The sequence below is a fragment of the Ochotona princeps genome, chromosome 8 (assembly GCF_030435755.1).
Source record: "Ochotona princeps isolate mOchPri1 chromosome 8, mOchPri1.hap1, whole genome shotgun sequence".
Classification (NCBI taxonomy): domain Eukaryota; kingdom Metazoa; phylum Chordata; class Mammalia; order Lagomorpha; family Ochotonidae; genus Ochotona; species Ochotona princeps.
The window spans coordinates 16,308,757-16,321,521 of NC_080839.1; the positions used below are offsets into that span (position 1 = coordinate 16,308,757).

General features: G+C 46.5%; 1 protein-coding gene across 1 annotated transcript in view; it reads left to right on the forward strand.

The window, feature by feature from the left end:
* Positions 1-180: 180 nt before the first annotated feature.
* The window catches only part of POLR1A (RNA polymerase I subunit A), a 66,346-nt gene continuing 53,761 nt past the window's right edge, over positions 181-12,765 (forward strand). The window contains exons 1-6 of the mRNA XM_058667671.1: positions 181-336; positions 4,397-4,601; positions 5,480-5,629; positions 7,877-7,984; positions 8,879-8,964; positions 9,086-9,186. Coding sequence (XP_058523654.1) covers positions 260-336; positions 4,397-4,601; positions 5,480-5,629; positions 7,877-7,984; positions 8,879-8,964; positions 9,086-9,186 — 727 coding nt within the window. The 5' untranslated portion in view covers positions 181-259. The remainder of the gene's footprint in view (positions 337-4,396; positions 4,602-5,479; positions 5,630-7,876; positions 7,985-8,878; positions 8,965-9,085; positions 9,187-12,765) is intronic.

Here is a 12,765-nt window from a genome sequence, read left to right on the forward strand (position 1 = left end):
AAACCTCATCACGCCTCATTGGCTTCGCAAAGCTTTTCTTGAGCTACTCTCGTGCTGTGTTGTCTACCTGTCTTTTTTTAAACAAGAGAGCCGTGAGATATCTCCCCCACACCCCCCACACACGCAACCAAAGTGGTCTCGTCCACACCAATAGACTGGCAAGCGTTTCCGGTGCGCAAACCCAGTTTGAAACACATGGTGGCTCCTGGATTGCAGCTTCCAAGTATTCACTGGTTTTCTCTCTAGAAATACCTGGAAGATGTTTGGCTCCAAGAACATGCCCTGGCGGCGGCTGCAGGGCATCTCCTTCGGGATGTATTCGGCTGAGGAGCTCAAGTAAGGAACTGGTGGGACGCCGTGTAGCGCCAGGCGCTGAGGTCGGACCCGCGAACTACTATTCCCAGGAGGCCTCGCGCCGACCTACCCTTAGAGTTGCTGGGTGTGCGGCGCGGGTCTTGCTGGGTGTCGTAGTTCCGGGCTTGCGTCGGGGCCGGCACGCGCTTCTAAGGACGCAATGGGCTGGGGAAATTTTTTTAGCTGTCTCTTGTCCTTAGTTAACAAGGTTTTGTAGAGTTACTGTAATGTGTTTGACGCAGTTAATTAAGCGTGCAGGCTACTCCTGGCTGAAAAGGATCTTAGTTGTGGCAATCACTTCTCCTTAGGACCCCGCGAGGTGTATGTTCACCTAGTTATAAAATCATGGGAGTTTTCCTTGGTCGTTACGTTGATCGTGAGAGCATTTCACACTTTATTTCACACCTTCTTGACATTTTATTCTAAGACCTCCTGTCTTCACATTCTTTTATTTCTGTGACAGTATCATCCTCTATCAGTTTACCACGTACAAATGGGTGGTGAGCCCCTAGTTTTTGCCAGCCACTAACTTTTATTATTGGCAAGTGGATGAACAAAGTTCCTTTTTATTACTGGAAATTCTGCCTTCTTCAGGATTCTCTCTTGGTCGTGTAACGTTTTTTGTCTTAAATGTTGCCTTTAGACAGTCTCTCCAAAAAAAAAAAAAAAAAAAAAAAGACAGGCTCTCCAGTTCTAGTTTTGATATTCTCAAACACAAATCTCCAGCACCCAATTCTTTTTGTAATTTCCAGGTGCATTTATTTGACTGATTTCTGATGTTACTTGTATTTACTGCAGAGATCTTCAACTTATCAAAAATGCAACATACATTCTCCCCCTCCCCTCCAAAAAAAAAGTGAGAATTTGTTCCTGCTTGACTGTGTGTCTTGGCTGGTGCAGAATGGCTACTGAAACCCAGATATAATTCTGGATTTCTCTGTAATGTATTTACTGTGCTCTTGGCCTTGTGTCACCTGCGTATCTGTTGTACCCTTCTTTTTGTTTGTCTCACCACCTTGGATGAGGTGCTTACCTCATGTGTGAATGGCTTTTTTCCTTCCGCCTCTGACTCCTCACATCTGTTTAGTCCTCCACGCTGCCATCAAATTTGTCTCCCAAAATACAGTTGTAATCTTGCTGCTGTCATCCTTAAAACCCTACCAAGATCTATGTCCCTGAAGTGAAGGATATGTTCTCAACCTAGGCCAATGCTGACTGCATCATCCTTTTGCAAGGCAGGCTGAACCACTTGTACATTGCCACTTGTTTCAACATCTGGGCTTTTCTGCCACTATTTCCTCTGTATGCAGTGTCTTTTGTTATCGCTGTTCAGTATTTCTATGTCTCTGAAACAGCAACAGAGAAAGAGAGCTCTTCCATCTCCTTGTTCACCACCCAGATGCCCACAGTAGCACGTTTGAACCTAAACTCCATCTGGGTTTTCCCCATGCATGACAGGGACCCAAGTCCTTGAACCATCACCCACTACTTCTCAGGCATACTAACAGAAGCTGAGGTTTTTTGTTTGTTTTTTTGTTTTTAAGTTTATTTATTTCTTTTGTAAGTTAGAGTTACAAAGAGAAAGGGAGACATGAGGCAGAAGGACAGATTTTACATCTGCTGGTTTACACTCCACATGGGTACGCTGCCTAACGCCGGGCCAGGTGGAAGCCAGGGGCTGTGAGTTTCAATTGAGTCTGACATGGGCAGCAGGTGCCCAACCACTTGGGCCATCTTCTGCTGTTTTTCCCCAATCACGGAGGTGGATCCAAAGTAGAACAGTCAGGACATCAACTAGTGTGGGATGACAGTGTGTCAGATGACTGCCTTACCTACTACATCACACACCAGCCACAGGAAGCCACAGGGCCTTGAATGGAGGCAGCACTCAATCTCAGGCTGTCCAGTATGGAATGTGATCATCCTAAGTAGGCATTTAACCTGCTTGTCACGGTACCCACCCCATGCGATAATGTCCATTGTGCAGAGGGGCCTACTTCACTCTGCCCCCACACAACAGACTCCTTATTTATTTATTTATTGAAAGAAGGAGTTATAGAGAGAAAGATCTTCTATCCACTGGCCCACTCTCCAAGCGGTTGCAATGACTGGGGCTGAGCCAATCTGAATCCAGAAGCCAGGAGCTTCTTCTTGGTCTCCCTCAATGGGTGCAGGGTCCCAAGGCCCTGGGTCATCCTCCACTGCTTTTCAAGGCCACAAGCAGTAGCTGTATGGGAAGTGGAGCGGCTGGGACACAAGTGACACCCGTATGGGATCCCGACACTTCAGGAAGAGGATTAGCCATTGAGCCATTCCTGAATTCCTTGGGACTTTGGCCTTCCCTGCTTTTCCTCCTGTGAAGCCTGCTGCCTTGGTGACTGGCCTGCTCTCTGGTCACTCTCAGGCCTTTCCTGAGCGTCTACTTCCTAGGGCTTTCTCTGACCACTGACCCACCCTGTCCTTCTTCCCCTTCCTTGCATTATTTTTTATGGTTTAACAGATTGATCTCAACTGTTTTCATTCTTCTGACAGAAGGGAAGGCCTGTAGGCGTCAGGATTCGGGTGTGTTCCCCTGGGATTAAGTTGCCTCAGTAGACGGAGAGCGCTCCTGGATGGCTAGAGGAGCCATTTGCTCAGCTCTTGGTTCTTTCTGTCCTTACTACAATTAAGGCTGCGAGAAGGAGATTTCTCCTTGCGAAGTTGCAGAATTCTTCCTCACACTCCGCTCCAGAGGAGTCTTGATTGGTTGCCTTGGCCCTCCATTCCGCTCTGGAAAAGATAAGAGATAAGAGAGAGGAAATTTGTTCCGGGCACTATATTTCATGTATGTGAAAAAAAGCAACTCTTGCAATGGGAGAAAATATTTGCAAATCATAAATCTGATATCCAGAATACTTAATGCACTCCTATATTATAACAGCAAAAGGACCTAGTTTTAACATTGGTGAAGGACTTCAATAGACAGTTCTTCAGTGCTATGTCAATGGCCAGGAAGCACATGAAGAGATGTTTAGCATCACTAAAACTTAGGAAAATGTCCTTCATGGGGCCGGTGCAGTGGTGCTGCAGATCAAGTGATGGGCCTGAAGCACAGGCATCTTTAATAGGTGCTGATTTGAATCCTGGCTGCTCCACTTTCAATGTGGCTTCCTGCTAATGTGCTTGGAAAAATAGTGCATAATATCCCTACCCACTGGGAGACCCAGGAAAAGCTCCTGGCTTCAGCCCAGCCCAGCCCAGCCCAGCCCCAACATTCGTGATCATTTGGGAAATGAGCCCATGGATGGAAGATCTCTTTGTCTCAGCTTCTATTTCTGGGACTCTACCTTTCAAATAATAAACAAATGCATCTTAAAAAAGGAAGAAAAGGAAAATTTACTTCACAACCACAGTGAGATACTGCCTGAAATAGGAGAGGTACCATCTGAAAGAACCCAGGGTGAGTGTTTGGTGTAGTGGTTAAGGTGCTGCTTGTAGTGCCTGCATCTCAGCTCAGCATACCTGGAATCAAGCTGTGGCTCCTCTCCTGCTGCCTGCTAATGCACACCCCAGGAGGCAGCAGGTGATGGAGCAGCCCCCTGAATAGGATATTCAGCAGCCCCCTGAATAGAGATGCCAGTGTTACAGACAGCAGCTTAGCCCGTTGTTTCATCACACTGGCCCCTGGGGTGGTTTCTTTGTTTATCAATCAGAAAAAAAAAAGTGTAAGAAGTGAAGTCAGTTTTTATAAATATACTTTCAGTATCCTCTTGGGAGATTTTAGCCTGAACATGAACTACAGTGACTTTTTTTTGTAGAGCAAGTTGTGTTTCTCAGAGGTTTGAAGGTGTGTAGGCAATCCACTGTCCTGGGCCTCACCTTCCACTCCTCCCTGAGCAACACGCGTGGTACCCATGTTACACTGGGTTAAGGCTAGGGCTGTGGGATGCTGCTTCTAAAACGAAACAGCCGCTAAATACTCCCTTGGCTGTAGGTCTATAAATGCCAACAAAGATGAAAGTTCATTAGCCGAGTTTTCCCTTTGTCTTTTTTATGTCCCCAGGAAATTAAGTGTGAAATCCATTACGAACCCTCGCTATGTGGACAGCCTGGGGAACCCCTCAGCTAATGGCCTGTATGATTTAGCCCTGGGCCCTGCGGATTCCAAAGAGGTGTGCACCACGTGCGTGCAGGACTTCAACAACTGCTCCGGACACTTGGGCCACATTGATCTCCCCCTCACCGTGTACAACCCTCTCCTCTTCGACGTACGTACTGCCCGGGATGTGTGGGTCCCCAGGGCTGCCACTGGGACTTGTGTGCACTGCACATTCCCCATAAGACACTGGAAGGGAACGTATTTGTTTGTTTGTTTGTTTTTGTTGTTTTATTTTATTATCTTCTTCTTCTTTTTTTGTTTTTTTGGAATGTGTTCTTTAGAATGTGATTCTTGAGGAGCCAAAGCTAAGGACTGTATCTTGCCCTATAGCCCTAGTCAGTTTGCCTTTGGTCCCTGCTAAGAAAAGCTGTGGCTCCGTCGTGTTGCTGTGGGAGGCAGAAAATGCTCAGATCCATCCCGTGAAGCTTCTGCCTAGGGGCTTTGTGCCCTCAGCAGTCTAGGCCGCACATCCCTGCTGGCAGAGAGGACAGTGGTGCTGTGCCCCCTGTAGGGGGCCTGTAGGTATCTGCATGGTGGCACAAGCAGAATTGCAGCACGTCCAGGTCATCAGAGCAGGAGCAAGTTGCTGTCTCTAGGCCTCCTTGAAAACTCAGCAATTTTACACCAGCTTACCTAGCTTCCAGATGCCCATTCCAAAAGCTGTACAGACTGGCCCATCTGCATGCAACTTCTGTCTGCAATCATTTTCAGCAAAGAGGATTGTTTAAATATTTGCAATACAAGAAAAGTGATTGCCCTGCCTGAAACTCATTCATTCCAAGTAGATTCCAAATATGTATTAAAATAAAAGTGCGAGAAAGGAAAATACGGGGGAAATGTCTCGAATTTTTTTGGGTCACAAAGGCGTCTGTCTGGCACGGGATGCTTGAAGTAAATGGCGACAGAAAGGTGTAATGCAGTGGTACACAGGAGGTCTCCGGAATGACTGTGTTTCTTATACCTTGTTTGTTTTCATTCCTTTCACAGAAACTCTACCTGTTGCTCCGGGGCTCTTGTCTAAACTGCCACATGCTGACCTGTCCCCGGGCCGTGGTTCACCTCTTACTCTGCCAGCTAAGGGTTCTGGAAGTGGGGGCCCTACAAGCCGTCTTTGAGCTCGAGCGGATTCTGAACAGGGTAAGTGTGTAATGGTGGTCACAGATATAAGACTGAGGTTGTGGAGAACAGATACGGTGGCAGTCCTCAGATGCCTATTGCAAAGAGTATTTGCTTCAGGTGTCTGGTGCTAATAGAGTAGTTGATTTAAGATTTCATTTCCTACTTCTTGAGGAATCCTAACGTTGCTGATATGATGTGACCTAAGCTGAAAAAAAGTTCTCACTAATTGTGATACTTTATCTGTAAATACTTTTGGATTGTCAGCATAGCCGTGTCGCTCTGTGTTGTGCAGTCTTCCCCCAACAATCACAGGGAGAAAGTTCCACTTTCCCCTGGGGATACCAGATCTAGCGGTGCTTGAGCATGTAGCCTGCGCATCTGCACACTTTAAATGATCTTAGTTACTTCAATACTTAATACGATGTAAATACTGCCAATCACTGGTTTACTGTGTTATAATGTCCAACTACATAGCACGTGAGTTAAATCCACAGGCATTGGAACCATGGATGTGAACGGCAACTTTGTTCCTTTTTAGTCCTTAAATGTGGCATATTTTGGTGACTAGATTCTGCGTTGCTGTGGTAGTGGCATCTTTGCTTTCCTTCCCACTTCCCAAGCACTTCAGTCCTAAAGAGATCAGGGAAGCCAGACAAGGTGGGAGACACCTAATGTGGGTGTCTGAGCCCAGCAGGGCAAGGGGGATATCCTTGAGCAGGGATTCCCAGGACAGGCATTCAGCTTAAGCAGAGCGTGAGGGGATTCCCTGTGCCATGTCGGGTGCTGAAGTTCAAATAGTATCGGGGGAGATGTTACAGGATAAATGACAGTGCAAGTCAGGAGCAAGGCTGCCTCTTGGGTGAGCAGGGTGGGAGAGAAGTGAGCCCAGATAGGGTAAGGAAGGAGGTAGACAGGAGTGGGGGTGCCGGTCAGGTGCAAGGGGCATAGGGAGGAGAGAGTGGTGACAGTCACAGTGGGCACTTAAGGGAGAGAGATGAACTGAATAATGATGTAGGCTAAGGATAATTGGGGCTAGATTTCACAGTGTTAGGAAAAGGAATTCCAGTATGTGAGAGATGCCACAGAAGTCATCTTATAATGTTGACATGGAATTTAAAGTATGTGTGCATATGGAGCTGATGTTGTGATGCAGCAGGTATGGTCACTGCGTGTGAGACCAGCATGTTGGCCCAAGTGCCAAGTGCTTGGGCCCCTGCCACCCATGTGGGAGACCCAGATGAAGCTCCTGGCTTAGGCCTGACTCAGTGCTGGCTGTCATGGCTACATGGGGAGTAAACCAGAAGATTAAAAGTTTCTCTCTCTCTCTCCCTTTCTCTCTGTAACTCTGACTTTCAAAATGAATAAATAAATCTTTAAAAAAATAAAGGTTTCCTTGGTTATTAAGTTGCTGCCCATGTTCCAGAATGCCTTTCCTCTTCCTTAACCCCTAGTGTACTGATGTAGTTTGTCATTGTACTGTAAATGTTCCTTTGGGGAATGATTGGAGGTGTAGGACAAAACTGCCTTCTTCAGGGAGGATTCTTACTGTTTCATACCTGGGCTTTGTGACCCCCCGACCAGCTGTCACAGTCCAGGTTCAAAGCCTTGGGTTCCTTAGATTACCCGTGTGATCAGACAAGGAAGGGCTGGCAAGTTCCTGAGGGGGGATTCCTAGCTCACCGTGCCTGGATGTTGGGTGTAGGGAGTGAAGGATGGTGTCTTGTTGACTCCTCTGTCCTATGAGGCCTGCAAAATGCACAGTGAAAAATTGCTGGGTTGGATGATGCACACCAGCCGGGGCTGACATGGTGCGGAGCCACAGGGAGCCTCATGGCCGTCTGTCCATGTCTTCCTTAGGGGCACAGAAATCCGCTGACCGATGTCCTGCCTCCACGCATGTGGCCACAGGCTACTCTTTCACCTCCTTGGTCCCTTTCGTCCCTTCAGTTAGGCTGAGTCATTGCTTGCTGTCCTGTCAGATCTCCAGGGCGTTAGAATTTTGAGCCGTGTTTCACTGTTAATCTTGATTCTTTGCATTCCTTATGGTGTCCAACTACATAGCACGTGACTATCTGACTTCACTTAGGCCACCAGTATTGAAAGTAGGATGTTGAGTTGCATTTTTTTCTCACAGTGATTTTTGCCTCACTGTTTTGAAGATGGAACACCATAGCCATGGGGTCTTTCTCTCCCCACAGTGGGTGTTACACATCAAACATGTATCAACTTTATTACAATTATGCAAATTTCCTTTTTGTTTTCCAGTTTCTTGAAGAAAATGCTGATCCTTCTGCGTTCGAAATTCAGGAAGAGTTAGAACAATATACAACAGAAATCATACAGAACAACCTGCTGGGGTCCCAGGGCGCCCATGTGAGTTCTGTCTCCTTCTGCCCATCTTAGTTTTTCTATTGTAATTATCTCAGTTCCGTCAACACTGTCATTTGTGTATATTTCTGACCTCCCAAGGTGGAGCTGGATATAAATCCCAATTCTGCTTCTTCTGAGGCCTGTAACCTGACAAATGAAATAACTGTGGTGTCATTTCCTCATCTCTGGGGCCTGTCTGTCTGTAGGACTGACAAGAGAATTAGGTGGCATCTGGGCGTTTAAGTCTGGCACACAGCCAGCATACACATCAAGAATGGCCTGTTTGTCCTTTTCTTTTTCTGTAATCCGCCTTGGCTCCCCTGCACCTGTGGAAGGACTGCTTTGTCCAGTGAGTGAGGGAGGTAGACCTATAGCCAGGGGAGCCCTTGCCCAAGTTTCACACCAGAGACACTTACTTAATGATCTGGAGTGGAGCCCAAGTGAGGATTTCAAAAGCTCCCTGTTGGGTTCTGTTTGCAGGCAGACTCAGAAGTGCTCCTGGTGGCTTACTATGGCTTTGTGTTCCTCAGAGACCTGAGGTCCATCTGAGGGAGGCAGCAGGGCGAGGACCCCAGCTGTATCCACAGAGATTTGTTTACCAAGAAAGGTACCCAGCATCTGTTAAGCTCTTACTGAGTTCTAAGCCTCCCCACCAAGCCTATCCCCACGTTCATAATCAGTTTGTCTTAGTGACAGCTTTCTGATGCAGTTGCTATTCTAGTTCCCATATTGTGAATGAGAGAGCTTCGTAAAGAGCTCACCAGAGCTCAGCTATGCTTGCATCCCGTGGAACATTTGAAGCAGCAGCAGTGGTTTCAGACTCGGGTTAGAAGGCAGAAACCACAAAATGAATACATATTGGATTCTCTTCAGAATTGCACTCTGACTTTTTAACAGGTGAAAAATGTGTGTGAAAGCAGGAGCAAACTCATTGCTTACTTCTGGAAGACGCATATGACCGCGAAGCGATGTCCCCATTGCAAGTGAGTATCAGGGTGCCTCTTTCCCCCCAGGTGAACAGGCTCCGTCCAGTCACCCACAACTATCACCAAATGTCTCCTGGGGTTCCTTCACTCACTCACTCACAACCATCTTCATGTGCAGGACCGGGCGGTCAGTTGTCCGAAAGGAGCACAACAGCAAGTTGACAGTCACGTATCCTGCCATTGTGCACAAGAAAGCTGGCCAGGACACAGAGTCTGTGGGTAAGCGGCCTGGGTCTGAGCAGGTGCTGCTCAGCCAAGTTCCTCTCGTGTGGCTATCAGGTGTGTCCCAGACCTTGGGAAGCCACCTGTTGCTTAGCTGTGTGTTTGTGGTGGCCATAGGAGAGACAGCACCCAGGCCACTTAGGCATGCAGCTGAATGCCCAGCCCTGGCTTCCAGGCAAGGCAACTGGCGAGTGGAGCCACATCATGAAGCAGAAACCCATAGTGTCTCTTGAGCTCAAACATTTACTGAAAGTTATTTGTTTGTTTGTTCATTTGTTTTGTTTTGTTTTCATTTGAGAGACAGAGAAAGAAAGATAGCACACTCACTCCCGTGTGTTGATTCACATGCTGGTGCTCACAGTAGCCAGAACTGGGCTGGGGCCAAAGCCGGGCACCAGGCATTCAATCTAGGTGTCTCATGTGAGTGTCAGGAAGTCAGTTACTGGAATCCTCACCACTGCCCTCCAGGGGGTAGCACTGGCAGAAAACTGGAGTCAGGAACTGGACCAGGAGTGGAACTCAAGTGCTATGATGTGAGGCCCCAGGTATCTTAGCTGCTAGGTTAGACAGCTGCCCTCTGAAAGGTTTCTCAGGAAAAGATTAAGAAATTTTCCTGGCAGATATTTTGGAACATTTTTATTATAAAGCAAATATGAATTTATTTGGAGATAAAATGTAGGTGAATAAATTTTAAGAAAACCTGCAAGAATTCAATGAAGTGTTGGTACTTCCCTCAGGCTGTTCCTGGGTCTCCATCAGGTTTTTGTCAGTTCAGTCTTCTCATCTCTGCTCCACACACACACACCTGTAGGGATGCTGGGACAGTCGTGACAGACTGAGAGCTTCTACTTTATTGTTTTTCTATTTGTAGGCTTAACCTGTTTTGTTTGTTTAATTGATTACAGAGTGAGAAAGAGATATTGTCCATCTACTGGTTTATTCTCAAATGGCTGCAACAGGCAGGGCTGTGCGAAGCCAAAGCCAGAAGCCTGGAACTCCATCTGGGGCTCCCACCTGGGTGGCATAGACCCAGGTACTTGGACTGTTCGGTGCCCTTCCCAGGCACATTAGCTGAGAGCAGCTGACTCGAACTGATGCTTACATGGGATGCCAGCATTACAGGCAGTACTGTAGGCTTGTTAGTTAAACATATATAGTATATATAGGCTTATTAAATACATACACAGAGAGAGATATACCTATACATATGTAGTTTATTAAACACACACACATATATATGTGTGTTTTATATGTATGTATTTTTTAGTGAGGAAGATTAAGGGATTCCACATGAAGTCCTAAGACCAGTACTTGCTATGTGTTTTGTTTGTGTGTTTGGTGGTTTGTTTGAGGATTTATTTAGAAGACAAAGCAACAGAATTTTTCCAACTGCTGGTTCATTCCCCAAATGCTGGAACAGCCAGGCTGAAGCCAGGAGCCAGGAACTCCATGCTGGCTTCCCACGTTGGTGGCATGGGTACATTAGCAGGAAATGAGATCAGAAGTGGAGTACCCAGGACTCAAACTTGCACTCTGTATAGGATGCTGGCATTACAAGTAATTGTTTAAAATGCTATACCCTAACACTGACTCAGTATTGGCATATTACAGGTAGCAACAATGGAACATAAGAGTTACAGATTGTTTTTGGTTGCATTACCAACATGACCAACAGGAGGGGAGAAAAAGCATAACCGAGATTGACACTTGTTCTGTCATGCATGCTGAGTGGCTCAGAGAAAGCTACTTCTTGGAGTGATAGTCTTCAACAGTAACAAACCTCTTGCCCAGGGTTGAGGAAATCTTTGCATTGAAGCCCATAGCAGATGATGTTGGCAAACATGATTTCCAGAGTTTCAGAAAATGCAATGAGTTCCTCTGCTAGAGATGCCTCATGCATCTTTTACATTGAAGAATCTGTGAGGTCTGGGGTGAGTAGTGAACCTGTTTCTTTTTTTTTTTTTAAAGCTAGGAGCCAGGAACTTCCTCCAGGTCTCCCACGTGAGTGCAGGGTCCCAAGGTTTTGGGCTGTCCTCGACTGCTTTCCCAGACCACAAGCAGGGAGCTGGATGGGAAGTGGAGCTGCCAGGATTAGAACTGGCATGCCCATATGGGATCCCGGGGCGTTCAAGGCGAGGACTTTAGGCACTAGGCCACCACTGCGCCAGGCCCTGTTTCTTATTTTTTAATAAATCTTTCATCTTAGACTGGTTTCAGACTTAAAAAAGATAGCTGGCATAGTACAGAAAGTTCCCATATACATTTACTCAGTTTGCCCTAATATACCAGCCTAGATTACTATGACACACCCCCAAACAGTAAGAATTTGACATTGGTTCAATACCATTAATGAAATGGTGGACGTTATTTGAATTTCATCAGTTTTTCCATTGATGTCCTTTTTAGATTGCACTATCCCATTCAGGGTACCACACTACCTTTAGAGAGCCTGCTTAATTTTGTTTAATGATTACTAGTTAACATCACACGGTGGTGTTACATTTACCTACAAATAGCCTTTTATACAATTCTAACACCACTTGGGGTGCGTTACAAAATGTACACAGATTCAAAGACTGGAAAGAAAAAAAAAAAAAAGAAAAATGATCAGATTTCCAGAGAAAGAGCTGTTGGGTTGGAGCAGAAATCGAGCAGTTAAGTATCTTTCAGTGCCTTTGTCAAACCCAGTCTTCTAAAATAACCCGTCACAACAGCCCTGAAAATACAATGGTATGAATGAATTCTTTGCATGAGAGATAAACAGGCAGAAATTTTTGAGGACTCTAGGACTTAACCAGCACTTACCTGGCACTCGACATTGTGCCAAGGACAGTGCTTGTGGTTGGGCACGGTGCCAAGACAGTGGCCAGACTGAGTGAGCAGGTGAAGTGGAAGCAGTGAGCGTGGTACCAAAAGGCACCTGCCTTTGCTTCAGTGGTCCCCGAGACCTGCCCGCTGATCACCTGAGGAGTGCTGGCATAGCTGAGGGATATGTGCAGGAGCACGTCCTGCAGCTTCATCAGGCACGTTAGCATTCGAAGAGAATTCTTATCATCCAAAAAGAAAAGAAAAACACTTCTATCTATTGTGACACAGTGTTCAGCATCTCACCCTTTTAAAAAAAAATTTCTTTTTGAGATTTATTTGGTTACTTGAATGGCAAAGGAACAGAAAAAGATACCTTCTAACTGCAGGTTCAGTCACAAATTGGCAACAGCAGCCAGGTCTGTGCTAAACCAAGCAAGGGATTTCACAGGTGACAAGGGCCCAAGCACTTGGAAATACTCTTCCGCCTTCCCAGGCACATTACCAGGAAGCTAGATCAGAAGCAGAGCAGCTGGGACTAGAGCCAGCCCTCTACTGTGGGATGGGATGCTGATGCTGCAAGTTCCAGCTTAACCCGCTGCACTATGGTGCCAACCCCAGCCCACTTCTTATATGACACCGTAGCGCAGCTAAACACACATTCTAGATGTTCTGAAAGCCCAGCCAGGCTCTCTGGCGTTGCAGGCTATAGATGTATGTTGTTGGGAGTAGGCACAGCCCCTGGGAGAGGGAGCCTTCTGTGGGTCACTC